Source organism: Callithrix jacchus, chromosome 1 (genome assembly GCF_049354715.1).
Source record: "Callithrix jacchus isolate 240 chromosome 1, calJac240_pri, whole genome shotgun sequence".
NCBI lineage: Eukaryota > Metazoa > Chordata > Mammalia > Primates > Cebidae > Callithrix > Callithrix jacchus.
Window position 1 is genome coordinate 211,068,070 of NC_133502.1, and position 22,366 is coordinate 211,090,435.

General features: G+C 45.8%; 1 protein-coding gene across 14 annotated transcripts in view; it reads right to left on the bottom strand.

Annotated features, from left to right (window-relative positions):
• Positions 1-22,366, bottom strand: part of HIRA (histone cell cycle regulator) — a 122,441-nt gene that overhangs the window by 67,676 nt on the left and 32,399 nt on the right. For 8 of the 14 annotated variants that reach the window (XM_078341575.1, XM_078341595.1, XM_078341593.1 and 5 more), the window contains 10 exons: positions 20,520-20,615; positions 19,316-19,476; positions 16,885-17,052; positions 14,910-15,023; positions 11,778-11,848; positions 11,016-11,121; positions 8,996-9,211; positions 7,418-7,503; positions 2,492-2,689; positions 346-507 (listed from right to left, as the gene is read on the bottom strand). In XM_078341575.1, coding sequence (XP_078197701.1) covers positions 346-507; positions 2,492-2,689; positions 7,418-7,503; positions 8,996-9,211; positions 11,016-11,121; positions 11,778-11,848; positions 14,910-15,023; positions 16,885-17,052; positions 19,316-19,476; positions 20,520-20,615 — 1,378 coding nt within the window. Of the gene's footprint in view, positions 1-345; positions 508-2,491; positions 2,690-7,417; positions 7,504-8,610; positions 8,722-8,995; positions 9,212-11,015; positions 11,122-11,777; positions 11,849-14,909; positions 15,024-16,884; positions 17,053-19,315; positions 19,477-20,519; positions 20,616-22,366 lie in introns of all 14 variants that reach the window. The other 6 variants (XR_013523539.1, XM_035266504.3, XM_035266444.3 and 3 more) reach the window with 1 other exon arrangement.

Genomic DNA, 22,366 nt, shown 5'->3' on the forward strand with positions numbered 1-22,366 from the left:
CGACTAATCTCTTGCCCTCTTCTGAGCAAACTCTGGGCTCCAACCAAACACCATTATTCTCAGTCCAGCCTCTGTACTGACCAATTCTTGTGTCTTTGCCCTTGTGGTTCTTGTGCTGTGTCTTCCCCCACGGCTTCCAGCCACCTTCCCACTTGAAGCAACCACCCCTTTCTCCTTGGAGCTGGCGGCTCACTAAGGGCTCTGCATTCTTGCTCCCATGCATTGAGTGGCTAGAGTCTTTTCCCCAACAGGAAGGCAGGCTGCTTGGTAGGAACACTGCCACTGTGCTGTTGACCCATGCCTGCACCCTCCCTGGCCCGTCAGGGTCCTGCAGCTACCACCTACCTTTCCATGGCTGTTGGGGTCACGCTGGTCAGGGCAGGAGCGCCTGGCGTGGCTTTGGATCGCTCTGTGAACCGGGAGTCAAATGCTTTCATGGGTTCAATCTTGGACGGGGTCGTTAACACAGAAGGTGACAATGCAGCAGGAGTAGAGGTAGCATTCATACTGGGGTGAAGAAGAGGGGAGGCATGTCAAGCACAATCCTAAAAGGATCTGGAGGTCTAGTATTTGCAATATTTGGAGACTACTAAAAAAGGCACAAATATCAAACTTTCATAAACACAAAAAATTTCAAGATACAATCTATTATTCCCATTTCTTTAAAATGTTCAAGTATTTAAAGTTCTGGACACCTAGAAAGTTTTGAGCAAATGCATTCACATCTCCCCCTTTGCATTGTTTTGACAGCTTTTGAGGGTAGCATGAGGCCTAGAACATGGTTCTTACAACCCTTTTCTCTAGTCATACTACCTTATCTCCACAACTTGAATATAGCATCTCTACTCCAAACCACTCCAACCACTCACATTTCCCACTTAGAAAATGAGTCTCGTGAGATAAGCCTGTACCTGGCCTTTACCCTCAGAGCCAGGCATCCTCCATCCTGGGTGCCCCTCCCATCTCTCCCTGTGACAGTGTCACATACTTAGCATTATGCTCCAAGTACTCATCACACAGTTTTCGTCTTCTATTCCACAGATAAAGGAGAGGCCAGGCAGGAGCCTGCCTGGTCCATCCTCCATGGCCAAGCCCACACCACATGCAGGGACCAAGGCCACTGGGCCTCCTCCTGTGCACACCCAGGCTAACACCTTCCACTCACATCTGCCCAGACCCTACACCACATGCCTGGTAGTCACCCTGGACACCCCTTTTCTCCTCCTCCATGACCTGTGGCCACTAGAATATGCCATCCCCAAAGCAGTTCTCAGATCTGGCATGGTCTGTCCTTCCGAGGCCCCCTTCCTCACAGGATGCTCTGCTTCCTCACTGGTCTTGCTGCTCAGTCTTCTCTTCCTACCCCCTGAGGGTTCCCTCAGGGCAGTGACCTAATGTTTGGGCATGCTTCCACAGCCATGGTGCTAGCACCCAGAAGTAGAAGGCTGCGTAACACAAGACTCCATTACACCAATGAAGAATCACTCTGATGGAATCAGCTGTATGTGCCAGGGAGTGGCTAATTTGGGGCACCAGTGCCTACTCGAGTCACTTTCATAAAATGGAGGTCTCAAAGCCTTCTATGTCTCCACTCTGGGGAAAAGCCCAGACTACTTGGTCCAGCATAGACACCGAGGCCTTCTCCCCGTTTTGGGCCTTCCTCAGGGGATTGGGGGGCTGCTATCCCTAATCCCCATGCCACATCCCCTGGCGGGCCTGTATGAGCCCTGCACAGGGCACCCAGAGGCACCTCCCTGATCCCTGAGACACCAGCCCCACTCCAGATGGCTAGCCATTTCTACCCAGGGGATCTGGGGGGCCACCTGCAACCCTGTGGCTGCCTCTCCCCAACCAGCCTACACACTCCCTGAGGACGAGGACCCACCAATTAAGCCCCTGCAATGCCTGGGGCCTAGCACGGCATGTAACCCAAAGCAAGTGCTAGGCAAATGTTCACTCCTGGCTCTCATTCGTGCTTGCCGGTATTTTTTCTGATTTCTAATTTTGTTTCCAAGTAAAGAGGGGTGATGACTCAGGCTCTCTAAGTGAATATAATTCTGAGAGTATGAGGGGAGTCTGTGACCTCCCACAGGAGCGCCCTACCTGGAATGAATGCTGTGTGGTGTGCCCAGCAGAGTGAAGTGGATGCTGAGGCCCCAGAAATGTCAAGTACTTCCAGTGTAGAGCTGCCAGAAGGTGGGACTGACCCTGCTGCACATAGCACTTCACAGGTAGTTCCCACCTGTAGCAGCCTGACCCTCAGTCAGCCTTGATACACTCTTTGTGAAATTCTCATGGTCCTGTGCATCAGAGACTCACTAAGCAAGTCATCCCCTCTGAGAAGTCCCCATTTCATATCACACCACACACTTTTTTCTTCCTTTATTCATTGAAGGGGACAAAAAGCGCAGAGTAAAATTCTCTATCCCCAAAATTATGTGCAAACCTCAACTTTCCCCAAGGACAGGAACAAGCCTTGGCACCCACTAACCTGTCCTTATTGACAGAATCGCCTGCAGGTCTGGCACTGGCAGCCACCACAGGCTCTGTACAAGGCTTCGAGGCGCCGAAGGAGTTAGGGGTACTGGAGTCCAGTGGCAGTAGCTGTGGACTGCTATGAGAAGAGAGCATGGTGCCCGCCAAGGAGCCCGAGAGGGGGATGCTGTTAAAGAATGCCGTGGAGAAGTCCCTGTCATCAAGTAAGAACAAAAGTCAGCCTTGAAAGTCAGGTAATTTATACATTCAGTAATTTATACATTCAGTAATTTATACATTCAGTAATTTATACATTCAAATAACTTTCTTTCTAGGTCCAAAGGCAATGTTTTCATGATAGAAAATTTGCAAAGTTACAGAAAAGTAAAAAGAAATTCAAACCCACTTAATATACTATATTTAATTGAATCTAGGATTTACAGGTTCTATATGTACTGCTAAGAAAGAAAACAATGCTGCTACTTGTCAGATGCCATTGATTGTACAACACACCCTAATCTCAGAGGTGTTAAACTATGCAAACACATGTTGTAGGAGCTGCTGTACCAGGATGTAAGGTATTGCAGTGTCAAAACTAAGGATTCTGGGACAAACCAGCCAGGTCTGACTCCTCTGCCATTTGTAAGCTTGTGACTTGCTCCAACTACTCTTGTCTGCAAAATACAAAGTGCCAGGACTCTCCCCATGGGGTTGCTATCAGGACTAAAGTAGTTAGTGTAGGACACTCTTAGAACACATACTGGGTGCTCAAAGAATTATGAAATTCTAATAATTGTCATTACACCTAAGATTCACATAATACATGGGATAAATTCCTGGAAGTGGAATTGTAGCAGCAAATGGAATGTTCACTGATGATTTGGAATAAATATTTCTAAAGTGCCCTCCTTAAAGGTTTAAATTACAAGGTATGTATGAGAGTGCCTATTTCCCCACACAGGCACTTGGTAACACTTTTATCAAATTTCTTGAAAAATGGTATCTTACTTTAACTTTGATATGAGTGATGTTGACATTTTTTCAGATAGAAATACTTGATTTCCAGCTGGGTGCAGGGCCTGTAATCCTACCACTCTGGGAAGCTGAGGCAGGTGAATCGCTTGAGGACAGCAGTTCGAGACCAGCCTGGCCAACATGGTGAAACCCCATCTCCACTAAAAATATAAAAATTATCCGGGCATGGTGGTGGGTGCCTGTAATCCCAGCTACTCAGGAGGCTAAAGCAGGAGAATCTCATGAACCTGGGAGGCGGAGGTTGCAGTGAGCCAAGATCACGCTTAATTAAAAAAAAAAAAAAAAAAAAAAAATATATATATATATATATATATATATATATATATATATATATATATATTTGATTTCCTTTTTTTGGTGTGTGAACTGCTTGTTCATAAATATTTTCCCTGGGATGTTGTGTTTCAACTCTTTATGGCCTTTTATTTTTTTGTTGTTGTTGAGATAGAGTCTCATTCTGTCACCAAGCTGGAGTGCAGCGGCGGCAATCTTGGCTCACTACAACCTCCACTCCCAGGTTCAAGCATGAACCACCATGCCCGGCCAGCCCATCTTTTAAATCCACTAAAATTTTTATATTTTTGTGTAGTCTAAATTGTCATTTACAGAAAATACTTTTTTGATCTGAGATTATAAAAATATTCTTCCAGGGAATCTTCTAAAGTTTTAAATAAAAATATTTTAAACAACAAAAAAGTCAAATATTAAAAAAAAAAAAAAAACAACTAACTCTGGGCTGTTTAGAATGTATGTAGTAGTAAATTGTGAGGTTGGGACCCAATATTGTTTCTAGAGGGTACCAGGTAGTAATGACTTTCATTTACTGAATTAGCTAAAGTTTTATCACTGGCGTGAAATGCTACCTTTAAAATTCCCATAACTATTTGGGCCTATTTCCTGATAGTCTATCATATTCCACTGCATTATCTACTCATGTGTCAGTATCTCACTGTTTTGAGAATGATAGCCTTTAAGTTCTGGTAGGGCTATTTGTTTTTCCACACAACTTTATTTTATTGATTGACTGATATGAAGTCTCACTCTGTCACCCAGGCTGGAGTGCAGTGGCATGATCTCGGCTCACTGCAGCCTCCCAGGTTCAAGCAATTTTCCTGCCTCAGCCCGCAAGTAGCTGAGACTACAGGCACACATCACCATTCCCAGCTACTTTTTATATTTTTAGTAGAGATGGGGTTTCACCATGTTGGCTGGACTGGTCTCAAACTCCTGATCTCAGGTGATCTGCCCACCTCGGCCTCCCTAAGTGCTGGGAATACAGGCATGAGCCACAGTGCCCAGTGGATTTTTCGACATAACTTCATAGAGTTACCTTGTCTGATTCCAAAAATTCCTGGTTAAATCTATCATCTACAGGACAGCTCACATCTTTATGATGCCATCCTAGCTAATCAGTGGCATGAATTTCTAGTTATTTGAGTTTTCATTGAGGCCTCTCGGTAGGGTTTTTAATTTTTTCTTCATTAAGATCTGCAACTCTGGTTGCATCCTAAGACTTTTATTTGTGAATATGACATTTCTTTATGGGCTCTGAGGGTAATTTGTGCTACCTGACTTCATGCTGATTGTATCCAGCCACCTGACTGTCTTCTTTCATTACCTATGGCAGTTTTTCTAGTTAATTCTCTTACAAATTATATCATCTTTAAATAATTACCCTTTCCAATTTGCTCTTTCCCTTGACTGACTACACGGGCTAGCACCTACAGAACAATGTTAAGTTATAATTCCAAGAGTAGGCATTTATTTAGTTTTTGAACTTAATTTGAAATAATTTATCAAGTTAAGGAAGCATCCACCTACTCCCATTTAACTCAGTTTTAAAACAAAATGGCGTTGAATTTTACCAAAATGCCTCTTGAGCATCGATGAGAGATCATATAATTTTTTTCTTGTGATCTACTGATAAGTAGAATTAAATAGTTACCTAAAATTTGAACCTCCTTCCTTTCCAGAAACAAACCTCACTTGGTCATGGTATATTAGCCTTTTAACATGCAGTAAGGTTCTGTTTGTTACTATTTTACTTAGGTTTTGCATTGACATTCAGAAATGAGACTGATCTGGGATTTATGATGTTTTATCCTTGTTAGATTTTGATGTAAATATTATGTTCATTTCAAAATAAAATCTGCACATTTCTTCTCCATGAACTAGAATATTTAAAGTGGTATTAACAGTTACCTGTTCCTTAAAAGTTCCTGAGGTTTCCCCATGAAGCAGTCTAACTGGTGACTTTGGTGAGGTTAACTCTGTGACACTGTCCTCTATCACTTCTACAATAATTTTTTACTTTAATTAATTTTATTTTCTTTAAAAACCATCCACTTTATGTGCAAATTTATTTGCACAGAGTTCAGCAAAGAAGTTTCTCAACTTTTTTGTCTGCTATTCTTTCTCGCTTACACCTGCTTTGCATATTTATGCTTTTTCTTTTCTTTCTTGATTAGCTCACCTAATAAGGACCTATTCTGTTGCTATTTGTTAGAACATGGGAATCAGGAGGCCAAAAAGCTTTTAACACAAAAGGGATCTGGTCCTGATGCCGGAAGTATGCATCCTATGTAAGAAAGTTGGCCCCAGACTAGCTACAAAGCCACCTATACCTTCTCACCAGGTAAGGCCTGGAAGGATCCATAGTACAAAGTGTCCCCATTACCACCTCCCTGTTTCTCAGACCCAGTGTGTTCAGAGTTCAGTCCCACACTGGGTCTCATTCCGTCCTAGTAAAAGGTAGGCAGGGGCATTACCTCCTATAGGGTTACAATAGGAAAAAGACTTAGTCAAAAGAAAGTAACTGGTCTGGGGGAATCAGTAGACCTGATTCTGGCCCTACTTGCAGGGAACTCATAGCCTACACACCTAAGATCAGGAGATGGATCTGTACACTGTCCAAGTGAAGGTTTCTTCAGGAAGATTTGGAATAGCTTGTGGATAGACAACTGCTAAAAGCAGAGGCCTGATGTGTGTGGTTTCCATGAAGGGCTTTCTGATGCTCTGAGCAGATCAGTGGCATGAAAATAAAACCCAGAGTGAACTGCCTTGACAGTGGGGGTCTTTTTTTTTCACCCAGGGCCTTAACATTTTTTTTTTTTAAATCACACACATCATTTTGGGGAGAATAACCAATTCAAAAACAACCTGTACTGATATACTCAGACAACAGCAAGTGGTAAATGAGTTTCATCCCCCAAAGGGAAATGTGTTTCAGAGCCCTACCCTCTGCCCAATAATTCCACTTCTACAAGTTATCCTGAGAGAACAACCACAGGTGAGCTCAAAGACTCATTTACAATCACAAGAAACTGGACACAAATACAAGTCCACAATGAGCTGGCTAAGCAAATCCTAGGACGGGAACCTGGATAATCAGACAGCAAATGCTTCAGAGGACTAGTTATTAAAATGGACGAATGGGCAAGAAACAGTAACAAGTGAGGAAAAAAAGACTGGAAATAGAGATATCAAATACAGTGACAATACTGGAGAGACTGGATTATGGATTTTTTTTTTCCTTTGGGCTTTTACTATTTTCTAAAATTAATATGTGTAAACTTACCTTTCATAATAAAAAAAAATAACATTATGAAAGACAAAAAAAATCAGCCTGATTGCTTTCCCTGTGTGTCCTCTGGTGCCCTGGCAACAGTGAAGTGCAGCAGACGTGCCTAGCACTCCCACCCACCACACGATTCAGGTGTGCACAAGGGCTCCAGGAGGAGTGTGGGTTTTGACACTGTGGGAAGCTGGGCTCAACTTCCTTGCTTCCACATTCTACCAGTCAGGTCGTGAAGGGCCTGTGAAGATCCTCACTGCGAAAGCATTAACCGCTAAAAGAAGACAGGAAGATTTTGCTAGATAAAATCATAAAAGGGGAATCAACCAGTACCCAGTGTCCAGCTGTGCTATGCAGAGAGGTGTGATTCTTCTTCGACCATCTGCCGTCCGAGTCTCAACTTGCTTCTTCAAAAGATTCTGGCAAAGCAGAGTCACATAAATGCAAAGTTTCTGCCGACTATTTCCAAATATTAAAAAATAAAGTCTCTTTTTTTCCTGGTGACAACAACACTTAGCATAAGATCTATCCCATTAGCGAGGTTTTAAGTGTGCAGTATTGTATTGTGAACTATAGGCACTATGCTGTAGGGGAGATCTCTAGGACTTATTCATCTTCTATACCTTAAACGTTACACTCTTTGACTAATAACTCCCATTTTCCTCTCACCCCAGTATTCACCATTCTATTATCTGCCTCTGTGAGTTTGACTATTTTAGATTCCTCATATAAGATGACTACCATGCAATACTTATCTTTCTGTAACTGGGTTATCATTACTTTGTACACATTAAGTATGTATAACTTTTTATATGTCAATTATACCACAACACAGTAGGTTTAAAAATAATAAGGCTTCTAAGGAAATATATTCTAAATTCCCCTTCTAAGCCCTTTTGGTATAACTAAACTAGCCACTTAAGCAAAGCACGAGCCGTGGGCACATGCTGCACTGGCCGCCCCACACAACAGCCATGGGGCCAATGAAGGGGCTAAAGGACTGAGCCCTGCGCCTGTAAGCGACATGTCTGTCACTGAGCTAAGGATTTTCTTTACCTTTCTTCATTTTTTTGAGATGGAATCTCATTCTGTCGCCCACGCTGAGTGCAGTGGCGTAATCTCAGCTCACTGCAACCTCCGCCTCCCAGGTTTAAGCAATTCTCCTGCTCAGCCCCCCATATAGCTGGGATTACAGGCATGCGCCACCATGCTCAGCTAATTTTCTTTTTTTTTTTAAGTAGAGACAGGGTTTCACCATGTTGGTTGGGCTGGTTTGGAACTCCTGACATCAAGTGATCCATCTGTCTCGGCCTCCTAAAATGCTGGGATTACAGTGTAAGTCACTGCACCTGGCCTGAGATAGCGATTTTCAAACTGACTTTCAAAATAGAATCCTTTCTTCCACAGAAAGCTCATAACTAGGGGTTTTCTCTCATACTTTATATCTGAATTGCCTGGAGGAGTTTTGTCAGCCTACATATGGTCCTGGAGATGGTTTATACACGCCAGGCAATAATGTTCCTTACCCTTTTCCAATCCCTTTTCATGAAACATGGCTTCCAGATGAAGAAGGGGAGCCCACAGAAGTCTCTTAAGGTCAGAGCCTGAAATCCACTATTCTTAGCATCTAGGATTTCCTAGAAAGGCAGGCAGGCTAAAGTTTGTAAGTTCTTACAAGAGATGACCTCCTCTGGGCTCCTGGATATATAGTGGCCTTTGATAAAGGGGATCCAGGCCCCATTACTATGTCATGCAGTGGTGGGCAAGGAGCCAACAAGCCTGAGGCTGGCTGACCCACAAATCCCATGCCACACTAAGCAGACACCCTCTTTACCACCACTGGTATCTGCCCCTCACCCTGTCCCCTGGTCATGTGTCTATGTCTTTCGTACCACCAGGCAGGGCTCTCACCTTCCTAATATCTTCAAGACTCTCCCCATTGACGACACCTGCAACTGAGGTGGCTGAGCCTGTCTCCCTGGTCGAGGCACTTTTCTGCTCCAGCTGCTGCTGCTGCTGTCTCCGCTGGTACTTGAGCATCTCAGGGTTCTCAATGACGGCTGTGGAGAGCTGGGCCTCAGTCATGATGGCCAGGCTCTTGCCATAGGTGGACTGGTGAATGCGGCTCTGGGGAAGCAAGGAGAGGCACAACACGCCAGTGTAAGCACCAGTATGGCCAATGCTGCCCACAAGTGGGCAAACTAGAGCAGAGTTCTCTTGGCTCTGAGTGGAGAAGGGACCCAAGGCCAGCTTCCCATCGCCTCCCACCCTATTCTCCTTGTCCCTCATTTGACAGCTCTGTTGATGTCTCATGCTCTCCCTTGATGTTTATGGCTTCCCTTGTATCTGTAGCTGGGATGACAGTACATGAGACAGCCAAGAAGACAACTCCTGCCCCACAGTCTAGTGCAGAACAAATGACAATCCACAGTGTCCACAGTGCTTCACTGGAAAGGAAGATACTCAGGTTGCTAAGTTAAGGCTCTTAAATCACTCCGAGGACCCAAATGCATTTGGGAATCAGATCCTAGAACAAGAGTCTACTTTCACAGCTCATCCGCAGCCATCACCTGTGGATGGAGGTCTCCAGAGGCCTGCTTACAGTGTCTCTAAGAGTATGGGAAGGCCTGGAATAGCAGAGCTGGGGAGCCTCCTTTACCCCCACCTCTCCTAGTATGTCATCATCCTCCCCTCCTCCTAGGCCCTTGTAGTTTTGGGCCCTAACAAGCTAGGCAGGAGCCCCATGAGAATAGAGATGGTGTCCCCAGCACACTGTAGTGACTGCTGTGCATGAGGAACTGACTTCCATGGGATGTGCTAATGTCCAACGTGGGATTCTGCCCAAGATCAGGGACTGTTCTTGGTTAACAGGGTATCTGCTTTACACCAGAGCATGGGTGGAAAGGCAGCGTTCCAAGAGAGGTGCCTCGGGACTCACTCCTGCAGGACTTGATGTGTCTGGGAATCTCCTTTCCTTGCCATCTTGGCTCCTGCCCTTCTCTCCTGAGTCTATCCCCTGCAATCTTGAGGTAGAATTCAATGTTTGCCAGGGCTTCCCTAGTGGTCTTGAAACATTGGGTCCCAGTCTGTGACTTGGGAAATGTAAATGCAGTCAGCAAGGCAGACCTCTGCCCCAAGTGGAGAGGTCACACTGTAGGTTAAGAGGAAGCTTCCACCAGCAAATAAGGTCATACGGGAGAGCTGCCAGCCTGCTCTAGGCTTTCACAGAACTCCCTTCAGACACATACATACATCCAACCAAGTGGCAGCAGGTTTCTAAGCCTATGGTAGGTGAAGCAGGGCTTTTTGCAAAGCTTGGCAGAAGGGCACAGAGACCCCAACACCCCCGCAGAGCACAGAGGGTAGGTAGCCTGGCCCAGAGGCAGTAGGCCTGGTTCACCCTTCTAACCTAAGGCTCACGTACAGACTGGGCAAAGGGCCGTGCTATTTTCTGAGGCTTAGTTTCCATATCCACAAAACGGATGAGCTCTGTCTTGAAGGGTTTTGGGCAATTTAAATGAAATTGTATGTGCAAAACACATTCCCAGAGCCTGGCATACAATACGTGCTAAGAAATGACCAATATGACTACCATGAAGGGGAAAGTGATGTCGGCAGAGACCTTTGAGGAGTCACTTCAGCTCTTTCTCAGGGCAAAAACTTCCCCGTAGATGGCCTATTATCAGTTCAAGAAGAGATGTCCAAAATAGTTCTACTCTTAACTCCAGGACTTATTTCTAAAATGAACAGAGACTCGTTCTTAATCTATGCTGTAAAGAAGGATTACAACCTATAAAAGATGAACATCTCATTACATGTTAAGAAATGATGCTTTTGTGTATCCCGCAAGAAGAGGGTATAGTACGGGTTTCTCAGAGCTACTGTAGCTATGGCCCCAAAGCACCCAGTAGCACAAGGGCTATCAGCCTACCTTCTCCTCCTCGCTTAAGGGATCTCCAAGCTCATCCTGGGAGAAGTCAAGGAATGCCACAGAGCCATCCATGGAGCACACCAAGATGCCAAGCCCATTCAGAGTCCTGAAAGACACGGTCATCAGCAGCCTGGTAGCAAGAGCCCCAGGCAGACACGCATCATAAGAGCTGGCATGTGAGGATGGTGGACCATGTTTCTAGGGAGATGCTGGCAACTCCTGGTTCCCTTCTGTGGCCTGAGGGTGGTGGGGGGGAGGGTGACAAATGTGTCCCATAGGGCCCTTGTGTTCTTTAGTTCTAAGCAGGTATACAAAGTATCCCTTACCATATGTTCTGTAAGAATTTTCAATTTTATTTGTCTTACTTTTGAAACCATTAAGAAAAAAAACAAACATGACAAAATATCCATACAAATCAGGTCACTGAGAAGCAGAAGGTGTGCTTCCCACTTTGTTTCATGCAATGATGGAGTAAAGTGGAGCCTACTAGGATCATATCATTCTCTTTGTCTTATACAAATCCTGAGAAGGCATTTTTCCGTAGCAAACCCTACACAAGAAGGACATTCTCACAGCAGCAGGCACACCATTGCCAGTTCCCAAATCACAGGCAAACAGCACTCTTAGTCTGTGCCACTGTGACACCTGAGGATGGGTCACTGGCCAGCCACCTGACCCTAGTCACATCCAGGAGGCCTCATGTTCCAATGTGTGAATTCTCCTTTCTTTCTAACTTATTCCCATAAGTAGAATCCACCTTACCAGGAAATGTCCATGATGGATTTGTCAAACAGTTCATGGATGACTACCAGTGGCCGTTTCAGACATGTGAGCTGGAAAGAAAGACACAGCCAAGGTTAATAAAATTACTCAAATCCGCTTTTGCATTCAGCTCAGTTAACATAACCAGCCTAGAAGCCTTGGTCAGAGTAGATGCTGATATTTAAGGCATCTTCAGCTCTACTCAAACTGTAGCTGTGGAGATCCCAAACTATGGGAACCAAAGCCTGCCAAAAACATATATCCTACCTAGAGTGGACCCTGCCTCCAGGGCTTTCTGTGGTCTGACGGGGAGACAGCTTTAGACACACACAAGCAGCAATGGAGAAGGCAGAGTGGGAGTGGGTTGTTGAAGGGCTATGGTCTGAGCAGAGGGACAGTTTCAGTGTGGCCCTCTGAGAGGGTCTATGGAACAGGAAACAGGATGCCAAAGCCTAGCTAGGGGGTGAGGCACCCTGAGAGATAACAGAACACATCTTCCCTGGGCCCAAGGGACTCTGGTACACATTTAGCCAAGGCTCATTCTACACTATGTGCAGGTAATACAGAAATACACACTTGGGCCCTTAATCTAGGCACAGTTACCTACTATTAACACTTTGACAAATTATTTCCTTCTATTTTGTGCAAATATTTATTTTATTTTTCAAAGTAAGGCATGTGGTTGTGGCTTTTTCATTTAACACACAGTAAGCCTGTCATTAAATAGCCTATAAAAGTCTCTTTTGGATGACTGTGTAACATGCACCGTGTGCATATTCTCTATCGAGTCACCCAATGCTAGCATGCAAGCTGACTCCATGTTCCCACAACTATGGTAGGCTCTTCCTCTCGTGCACAAGTGCCTGGCTACCCTGCTGGCTGGCCCTGAGCTGCAGGATGGCGGGCAGGGAAGAAACACACTTCTTCACAGGATGATGGGCTCCCTTAGGTGCTGCTGAGTGTTCCAATGCAGCCTGAGAGTGCCATGTGGGGAAGGAGAAGCTGCGTCCACTCTAGTGCTGGAGAGGGGTCTAGAGTCTGAGCTATCTGGAACCCACATTAAGAATCTTGCTTCCACCCTAATTCCACTTCTAGAAAAAGCTGCCTTGTGCCTCCTCCCATAAACGTGCCTACAGACCCTCAGAAATCTGCAGGCTGTGTGACTGCCTGACCTGAGCATTCTAAGGAATATGGGTACCACAGTCAGTGCAGCACCACAAACAGGGCCTCAGGCTGGGAGGAGACAGGGAAGGCGCCCTGAACGGCTCTCTGTGGTACTGTGGTTCAGGTTCCAGAATGGGTGTTAAGAGAATACTGGGCCTAAAAAAAAAAAAAAAAATCACAACACACACAGTAATAGATTTCTGTACAACAAACTGTAATAAACACAGCCAGAGGATAACCTTCAAAACCAGAACTTCAAACTTGCTCAGCTTATAGGGACACTTTTTCACAAAGTGAAAAAAAAAAAAATTAATGTGTGTGCACTTTGCTTTATCGAACTTGGCGGAGGTGTCTCTCACCGCACAGTCAGGTCACAGCACACCAGCTCCTGGCAGTGAGAAACTTAACCCATCAGGAGCCCTTACATAGAAACCGCCACAACACTTACCCTTGGGTTCTCACTCACCAACTACCCTTGAATAACTCTGCTGAGAACCTGTTCTGTGGAGGGCACTGAGTTAGGAAGGTGAGGGGAACAATGAAGCTGAAGAAACATCGGGCTGGGTGCGGGGGCTCATACCTGTAATCCCAGCGCTTTGATAGGCTAAGGTGGTGGATCACCTAAGGTCAGGAGTTTTGTGACCAGCCTGGCCAACAGAGTGAAACCCCATCTCTACTAAACTTACAAAAAAATTAGCCGGGTGTAGTGGTCTGTAATCCCAGCGCCACTGCACTCCATCCAGCCTGCTGGGTGATAGAGGGAGACTCCATCTCAAAAGAAAAAAAACAAAGAAGGTGAAGACACACTTTGCATCATCTCAGGGGCTCCTGCAAGTGAGGACTACCAGGCTCACAACCTGACCCGTCACTGCATCGCCCAGGGGCGAAATGGACTAATAAATGGAGGTATCAGCTTTCTGTGTGTCTTTTTTTTGTGTGGACATAAGCACTCATCTGTCTTGGTTATATGCCTAGGAGTGGAAGTACTTTAGGTCATGCTTAGCTGTGGTAGAAACTGCCAAACACTCTTCCCAAGTGCTCACGCCAGCATAAACACCTGTCAGCAATATATCACTTCCAGCTTATCGTGTCCTTGCCAACACTTGGTTCTATCTTTTTTTTTTAACTTTAGCATACTACTCCTAGGTATGTACTCACAAATAAATGAAAACATATGTCCAAATAAAGACTTATACAAGAATATTCATATCAGCTTTAGTCATAATATCTCAAAACTGGAACAGTATTAATGTCCATCAATAGGAGACTGTATAAACAAACTGTGGTGCATTCGTACAGTGGAATGCTACACAGAAATTATAAGGAATAAAATACTGTTAAGTGTAGCAACATACAGGAATCTCAAAAACACTATGTCAAGCAAAAGAAATGAAGACAAAGAAGCAAGCACACACAACTGCATTTACATGAAGTTCAAGAGCAGGCAAAACTCATTAGTATCTGTTATACTGTCAGTATACTGTTATACTATCAGTATCAGCCATTAGAGTGGTTGCTTTGGTGGTGAGGGAGGTCTTGACTCGGGAGGGACAAAGGGACAAAAAGGAGTGCTCTAGGCAGTAATGACGCATGTAAACATGTATGACAACTCACCAAGCTGTACCTTTCAGGCAAATATACTTTATATAAAGATTTTTCTAATAGGAAGCAAGCCCAACATGATGCCCATGGCATTGACCACTGAGGGTGCTGCCTGAGTCTGGATACAAGAGCTGGTCTAGCTGGGAGTCAAGGTGCCCTCTCCTGGCTGAGCACAGATCCAGTCTTCAGCACTTCCTTCTGGGAGAGCAGGAGAGCCTGTGAGCTTCCAAGGAGGGGCTGACCCCAGGTGCAGAGTAGAAGGTACACTCTGAGCATTACCCAAAGCAGGTCTCTCTTTCCACCACTCACTACTTCCCCAACCTATACCTTGCATCCTGCAACAAATGCTTAGGGTGGCAAGCTCACCCAGACAGAAAGCGAGCGGTCCTTGCTGCCAACAGCACAGCAGCAGTATGGGCAGCTGGGCTTCGTAGAACTCCCATTCTTCTGCTTCTTTTTGAAGATTTTTGGGTTGAATTTCTAAAGCCAAATAACAAATGTTAAAAATAATTGATCAAGCATCAGGCATGTCCCCTGTGCCCAAGTCCCCAGCCTGCTCAAGGGAGTCTCCAACAGACATTCTCTGAGCCCAGGCACTGAGCATGCATTATTTCTCATCTTCCTGACCAACAATGAGGCACCTGGCTGATGATGGAAAGGAGGCTTAGGGAGGTCAGAAAGTATGTGCAGAGGCATCAAATGAGTAAGCTGGGAAATGCAGATATAAAACCAGCACTACCAAACTCTCCCCATTTCTGCAGCCTTCTAAGTAAAGGGGATGGATAACTATTGAAACTAGCCTTCTCAATTCCCTCTGGCCTGGCAGGGCCATCCCTAGGACCTGTGGAAAAGGTGAGCCTCCAAGGGGGCTTCAGAAACAAAGACCTGCTCATTCCCTATCTCGTAAGAAAGGCCAAGGGAATGTGCAGGAAGGGTGTGAACCTATGAATTCCTTATTGACTCACTGCATTTGTTGTTTGGTCCTCACTGTCTAGCAGAGATCCACTCAGTCAGAGTCATTTGTGATCTCCCTGGGCCAGAGACCAAGGCTACATGACACAAAGGTGCTTCATTGTCTGCTTAGACCAGGGAGCTACCTCCAGAGTAACTTCTCTTTGTTTTTGGAAAGGATGGAAGCATACACTGAGCTCCCGGGCGCCTTCCTGGATTTAAAGGGGATGGGTGCTCTGGGAATCCCCAACCTAGAGGGCAGAGGAAAGAGGGTTCCGGAAACCGAGGGCAGAGGAAAGAGGGTTCTGGAAAGCCTGGTGTCAGGTAGTCTAGAGATATTTTAATTCCAGAGGGCAGGCAAGAATGACCAGGTGCACAGAGACTGGAGAAGATGGAACCCAGAGGCATCTCCCCAGGATTAGTCTCTAGCACCAGGAGGCTGCAGGGTCTTTCAAGCTCTGTGTGCCAAAGGTAGGCGTCATGATCTCCCAGAACAGCTCTAAAGTGGTTGTAAGGACTGCACAGGAGAATCATGTAGAGCACTAACCATGAAGCAGTGATTTCCAAAGACTTTAGCAACTAAATTGTGGCTCAAACAAAACCCTACATGAACTCCAAAACAAAAAAATTAAGTAAGGAATACTTTATTTTATAGTATAAAATATTATTTTATAATAATTTATGTTTTAAGGTACACTATATGATGTTTATTATCTATTTAGACACAGGCAAAAATAAGCCCGTTTTCATCAGGGTCTTGGATGATCCTTCACTTTTATCAACGTTAACCCACCAATCTGTTTATTTTATTTGGCTACCCAGTGTTGAGAAAATCCTGGTTCTCATAGATAATTTGCAACTACTTAACAGCTTGCCTGGGGCTCTATCAGAACGCTCTTTAATTAAATTAATGGAGAAGCATAATAGGAGTGACCAGACACCTCTCCTGCCTAAGGACCCACAGCAGTTCACGCCTCTGAGCTCCTTACCTGCCACCGCAAGATCTGGCAGCAGCTCCTAACTCAGTGATCCACGGCATGGCCTTGCACCTGTGGCTGATGGTGCCAGGTGTAGGGACAAGCACAGTGCTTGGTGGGTGCACCAGAATCACACCTGTATTCACTGGAGCCAGGTGAGGGGGGCACTGTGCTTGGGCACCCATGAACATACCTGAGTATATAAAAGGCTGATGAGGAGCTACAATGTTCCTAACCCAAGACTGATTTTGTTGATGTTCACTACGTTAAAGTTTGCCAATAAATCAACCAAGTACATACTCTATTATCTGAAATTACTTTTAAAATATTTAAGCATAACTTCATAAAATAAATCAAGAATTAATATGTGCTGAATCTTGGAGCCCATCCCCCTCAGTTCCCTGGGCACTCACCACGACAGTCACAGCTTTCCGGTGCCCTACAAAGTCCATGTTGGTCTTCCATCCCTCCCGTTCAATGATCTGGGCAGTGGGGCCTGAATTGTTCATGGCATGGGCAGATACCAGGTAATGCCCATCAGGTGACCAGCTGAGCCGCAACACATGTGTCGTTCCTCCACACTGAAAAAAGCATCTGCACTTGAAAGGAGCTCAAGGCCACCTTTGTGACCAAAACTCTAGCCTCAAGGATGAAGTCAAACTTCAATTTATAAACGTGTGATGGTGGAGCATCCACCCCAAGCTTCTGGCTACACTGACAGCTTCCATCTCTCCAGATGGCCCAACCAAAAAGGGCTCTGTGAAATGAATTTGGAAACTGCAGCATCCTACTCTCCCCCAGAGCAGCTGAACAAAGAAATATAGTTTAGAAGTGTAGGCCCTGAGGAGCTCTGCAAGAAGGCTACCTGTTTGAACCACAGCCTCTGTGTGGGCCAAATCTCTGGTCAATAACCCAATTCTTCTGTACAGCACCTGTTAACCTAACATATGGCATCTGCACAGCATCCTCAAGGTATACTGTGGTGGAGAAAAAGCCCTTTTAACTCAGGAGCCTGGCAGAAGCCTGTGACTGTAATGTAGCTGATGACCGAGGCACCACCTATTATCTTGAGCCTGCTGCTTCACCCAAAGGGTAGTGAGGACACCCACAAGGGAGAAGAGGTTTGTAATGTCCTTATAAACTGTAAAAGGAACAGTAGAAAGGCACTGTTCCTCCGACCTGGACTGGCGGCTGAGGCAGGGCAGGCTTTTACATTATTCCTCCTGCAAAATGAGATGACATGGGTCTAGAGCCAACTTCCTGAAGCTCAAGGTGGGCCCAGGGCAGCTCTAAAGACTTAAGGGTTAAGATCATGACCTCACAGCTCTACAGCAGGACAGGACAAAGAAGGGCCTGAGTGTAGTGAAATCACCCACCTCAGCTCTGAGCCTTAGGCCACAGATCCACCCCCTACCTTGAAGGATGGGACCACCCAGCAGAGGCTGAAGATTACTGTCAGCTCCTGCTGGTACTCGAGACACTCTTAAAGCCATCCCTAGGAGTCCAGCTCATGGGACCCCACTGCCTGGCAGTCAGCCCTGAGGAACTCCAGAAGGAGCAAAAGTTCCTTAGGGCAAGACTAAGTAAGGTAAAAACCAGTACTCACATAACTAGCCCAGGAGCTGGTGTCATGCGGGGAGAACTGAACAAATGACTATCACTTTACTTTTGCAGCCATCCTGACCAGTGGACAAATGCCTGCTCTTGCTGCGAACTTTCACTTATGTGTCCCTTGTTCTGTGAAGTCTTCCTTGATGCACTCACCCCTCCTGGGCTGTTTCTGCACTCTGGACAACTCCATCATCATACAACTGATGGGAATGCCTGTCTTTCCTCGGGGCTTAAGCCTCAAGAGGAGAGATTCCATCTCAATCTACTTTTATTTCCCTGTGTCCAGTATTGCCTTCTATACAGTAGACCCTTAATAAATGTCTAATGAGCAATAATGATCTTGAACTCTCATTCCATTTGAAATCAGAACTCAAAGGAAGAGAGAGTAAAATACTATAGATGCTACTGCAGTCTGATCTCCAAACATGTGCAAACTGTACTGCTAACTCCAGCCAGGAAAGAAGGCCCCTGAACTGCAGGGTGCATATCAACAACAGCACAGTCAGGGATGGCCCGAGAGACTCTTCCATCCTGCCCCAGCCTCCAACAAGCTGCTCTGCAGGAGGCTCAGTGTAAACTCCACAGTCTAAGAAGCAGTTTTATCCAGGTCTGTGGCAGTGAGCTGGGTGACAGAATGATGTGGAGACATCTCTATGGTTCACTTCAATTTTAAAACTATGAATCCAAGCCAGGCACAGTGGCTGATGGCTGTAATTCCAGCACTTTGGGAGGCTGAGGCGGGCAGATCACCTGAGGTCAAAAGTTCGAGACCAGCCTGGCCAATTTGGTGAAACCCCATCTCTACTAAAAATACAAAAATTAGCTGGGTGTGGTGGCAGGCGCCTGTAGTCCCAGCTACTCAGGAGGTTGAGACAGGAGAATCACTTGAACCTGGGAGGTGGAGGTTGCAGTGAGCTGAGATTGTGCCATTGCACTCCAGCCTGGGTAACAAGAGAGAAACTCCATCTAAAAAAAAAAAAAACCAAAAACTATAAATCCTTTCATTTCAAAGTTGGAAATTAAATGGCATCTCAGAAATGAAGGATTTTGTATTATCTGACTCTTAGGGCCAGAGTCCCACCCAAGAGATCCTCAGTGAATCTGCTCAAACCCCTAGACTCTGTGCATTCCTCATGTGGCCTGGCCCATGGCCAGCTCCCTCTCTGCACAAAGAAGTCAGGAAGGGGCTGGGACAGCTGCTGGGGCTCAGCTCCCTGAGCTGTTCCCACTTACCTCATCAAAAGGCTTGGTGATGCTGGTCTCCAGCTGCCAATCTAGTGTCCTCCACACCTTTAGGCTGCGGTCATCAGCTTGAGAGGCTATGTATTTACCAACAGGGTCCCACGTCAACCCTTTGACCAAGCCAGAATGACCTCTCAGAGTAGCTAGAATTTCTGTGAAGAAAAAAGGAATGTGGAGAGGCGTCATTTGGGGAAAACATAACCTGCAATCCACGAGCCATGGGATAGATATCCAAGAGAGCGGGCCCAGCAGTCTGCCCTGACCAGCCCCATGCATGCCAGGTAGAAGCAGAAGTGCCTCCTTATTTGATCTCCACCAAGGCAAAAGCCAACTGAAGAAATGACTGCATTAAGAAGGCAGGCACCAAAAGGCCAGTTCTAATCCAGGTCTTGTCTGTAGCTAGCAGCCCTGCCTGTGGCTGCCCTTCCTGAGCTGTGACACCAGCACTTCTGACGTTAGCCTCCTTGGCAGCTCCCTGATAAGGAAGAGGCCTGCTATCAAAGGGAGACATAGTGACTGAGTCTTTTGCAAATTATGGCTGAAGACAAAGGTGTGTACAATGGTATCCCATACAGATCTGTAATCCAAATGCTACTCCAGTCTCTAAAGTTGCCCTCTCCATGGCCAGACTGAGTATCTCCACACATGCTGGTGGTTTTCAAAGAGTTAAAATGACCTGAATCAATGAGAAAAGCATTCTTCAAATACAGATCAGAAATAGGAGAAGAATTTACTAGTTATAAACTGCAGCACTATGCTAGGTTATGCCATCTGTTGTGATTTTAAACACAATAAATAAGAAAAATCAGTCTTTTGCAAAACTGGGTTTTTGTTAGCCCACATCTGCTCAAGGGTTTCATAGAGGAGATGGTGACTGAGGTGAGCCCAGAGCCCAGTGGTGGGGGTGCACACAGCATATGTAGGAGCACCAGAGACCCCAACAACAGCTGCCTACTCACTATCCTCATGATCTGTAGCATGCCACGCCAGCACTCAGTTACTATTTTTCTTCAGGACTAATCTCTTTTTAAAGCTTAAACAAACGTAACTGATAAAGAAAAACTGACAAGACACTAAATCCTAGGCCACTGTGATACATCCACTGCCACCAAGACTAAGGAGACAGCCCAACCCCTGCTCCAGACACCAAGAGGCAGTACTGCTCACTATTAACCAGTCAGAGGAGGTCCCAGACCTGGGAACTTGACAGCATTCCAGATGACGACGGTGTTATCCACACTGCACGAGGCTAGCCAGGCGTCATGGGGAGACCATGCTACATCCATCACATCTGAAAGAAGACAGAGGGTTCTGGTGAGACCTCTTACCTGGAAATGCTCTTGTCTGGGACAGTGCCCCTGGGACCTGGGACCATCATAACCAGTCTGGTATTTTTTAACCAACCTGAAAAAACTCTCCCCAAAATTTTTCAATTGGGCATAAATTTAAAGCATCTAACTGACCCCAGTGCCCCACTCCTTTTATAGATGAAGCAACTGAGGGCACGGTTCAGAGCTTGGGTACCATATGGCACCTCATCCATGCATGAGAGCCTGCTACTTCGTGGGTCTGTGGCTTGGAGCATGCGACACATGGGTATGTGACACAGTGGGTAAAGCACCTGGCAGAATGCTTGAAACAGTCAGAGCTCCAGGGCTGCTGACACCTAATGCAGGTCATCTTGAGGCCCTTGTCTGGTTCATGGACAGGGTCTCATCTCCCAGACCCTGACAGGAGCACCCCTTCGCTATGGAGCCTCCAAACAGAATTAATCACATTCACTTCTTTGTGACTCTGTTTTATCGTTTGTCAAATGCAGATTAAAAAACAAAATCGGCCAGGCGCAGTGGCTCACGCCTGTAATCCCAGCACTTTGGGAGGCCGAGGCGGGTGGATCACGAGGTTAAGAGATTGAGACCATCCTAGCCAACATGGTGAAACCCCATCTCTACTAAGAATACAAAAAAATTAGCTGGGCGTGGTGACACGCACCTGTAGTCCCAGCTACTGGGGAGGCTGAGGCAGGAGAATTGCTCGAAACTGGGAGGTGGAGGTTGCAGTGAGCCAAGGTTACGCCACTGCACTCCAGCCTGGTGCCTGATGACGTAGTGAGACTCTGTCTCAAAAAAAAAAAAAAAAAAAAAAAATCTAGGTCAGGTGCAGTGGCTCACACATGTAATCCCAGCATTTCAGGAGGCTGAAGTGGGCAGATCACTTGAGCCCAGAAGTACAATACCAGCCTAAGCAACATGGCAAAACCCCATCTCTACAAAAAATACAAAAAAGTTGTCTGGGCATGGTAGCACATGCCTGTATCCCCAGCTACACCAGAGGTTGAGGGGGGAGGATCACTTGAGCCTAGGGAGGTCAAGGCTACAGTTAGCCATGACTGTGCCACTGCACTACAGGCTGGGTGACAGACTAAGACCCTGTCTCAAAATACAAACAAACCAACCAAACAAAAAACCCCAAAACCTATCCTCATAGGGTCACTGTAAGAAATATACGTGAGAAACTGCTGCAACACCATGCCAGGCACACACCAAGGCATCGAAGATGATCTGCTGTGACAATGGTGCAAATTTTGCCTATCCTGTCAAATTTCACCTCTTTACCTTTTTATACTGTAGGCGTTTTATAGAGTAAAGTCTATTATTCTCCTTCGTAGTTTTTTCTATTGCCTTGTTAACCTTGAAAAATATTCTCTCTGCTAGAGGTCTGGTTCAATTCTATTTTTTTTCAATTCCATTTTTTCCTTTTGTAGTTATTTAAAATGTTTATCTCTGGCCGGGTGTGGTGGCTCTAGCCTATAATCCCAGCACTTTGGGAGGCGAGGCAGGTGGATCACGAGGTCAAGAGATCGAGACCATCCTGGTCAACATAGTGAAACCCTGTCTCTACTAAAAATACAAAAAATTAGCTGGGCATGGTGGCGCGTGCCTGTAATCCCAGCTACTCAGGAGGCTGAGGCAGGAGAATTGCCTGAACCCAGGAGGCGGAGGTTGCGGTGAGCCGAAATCGCGCCATTGCACTCCAGCCTGG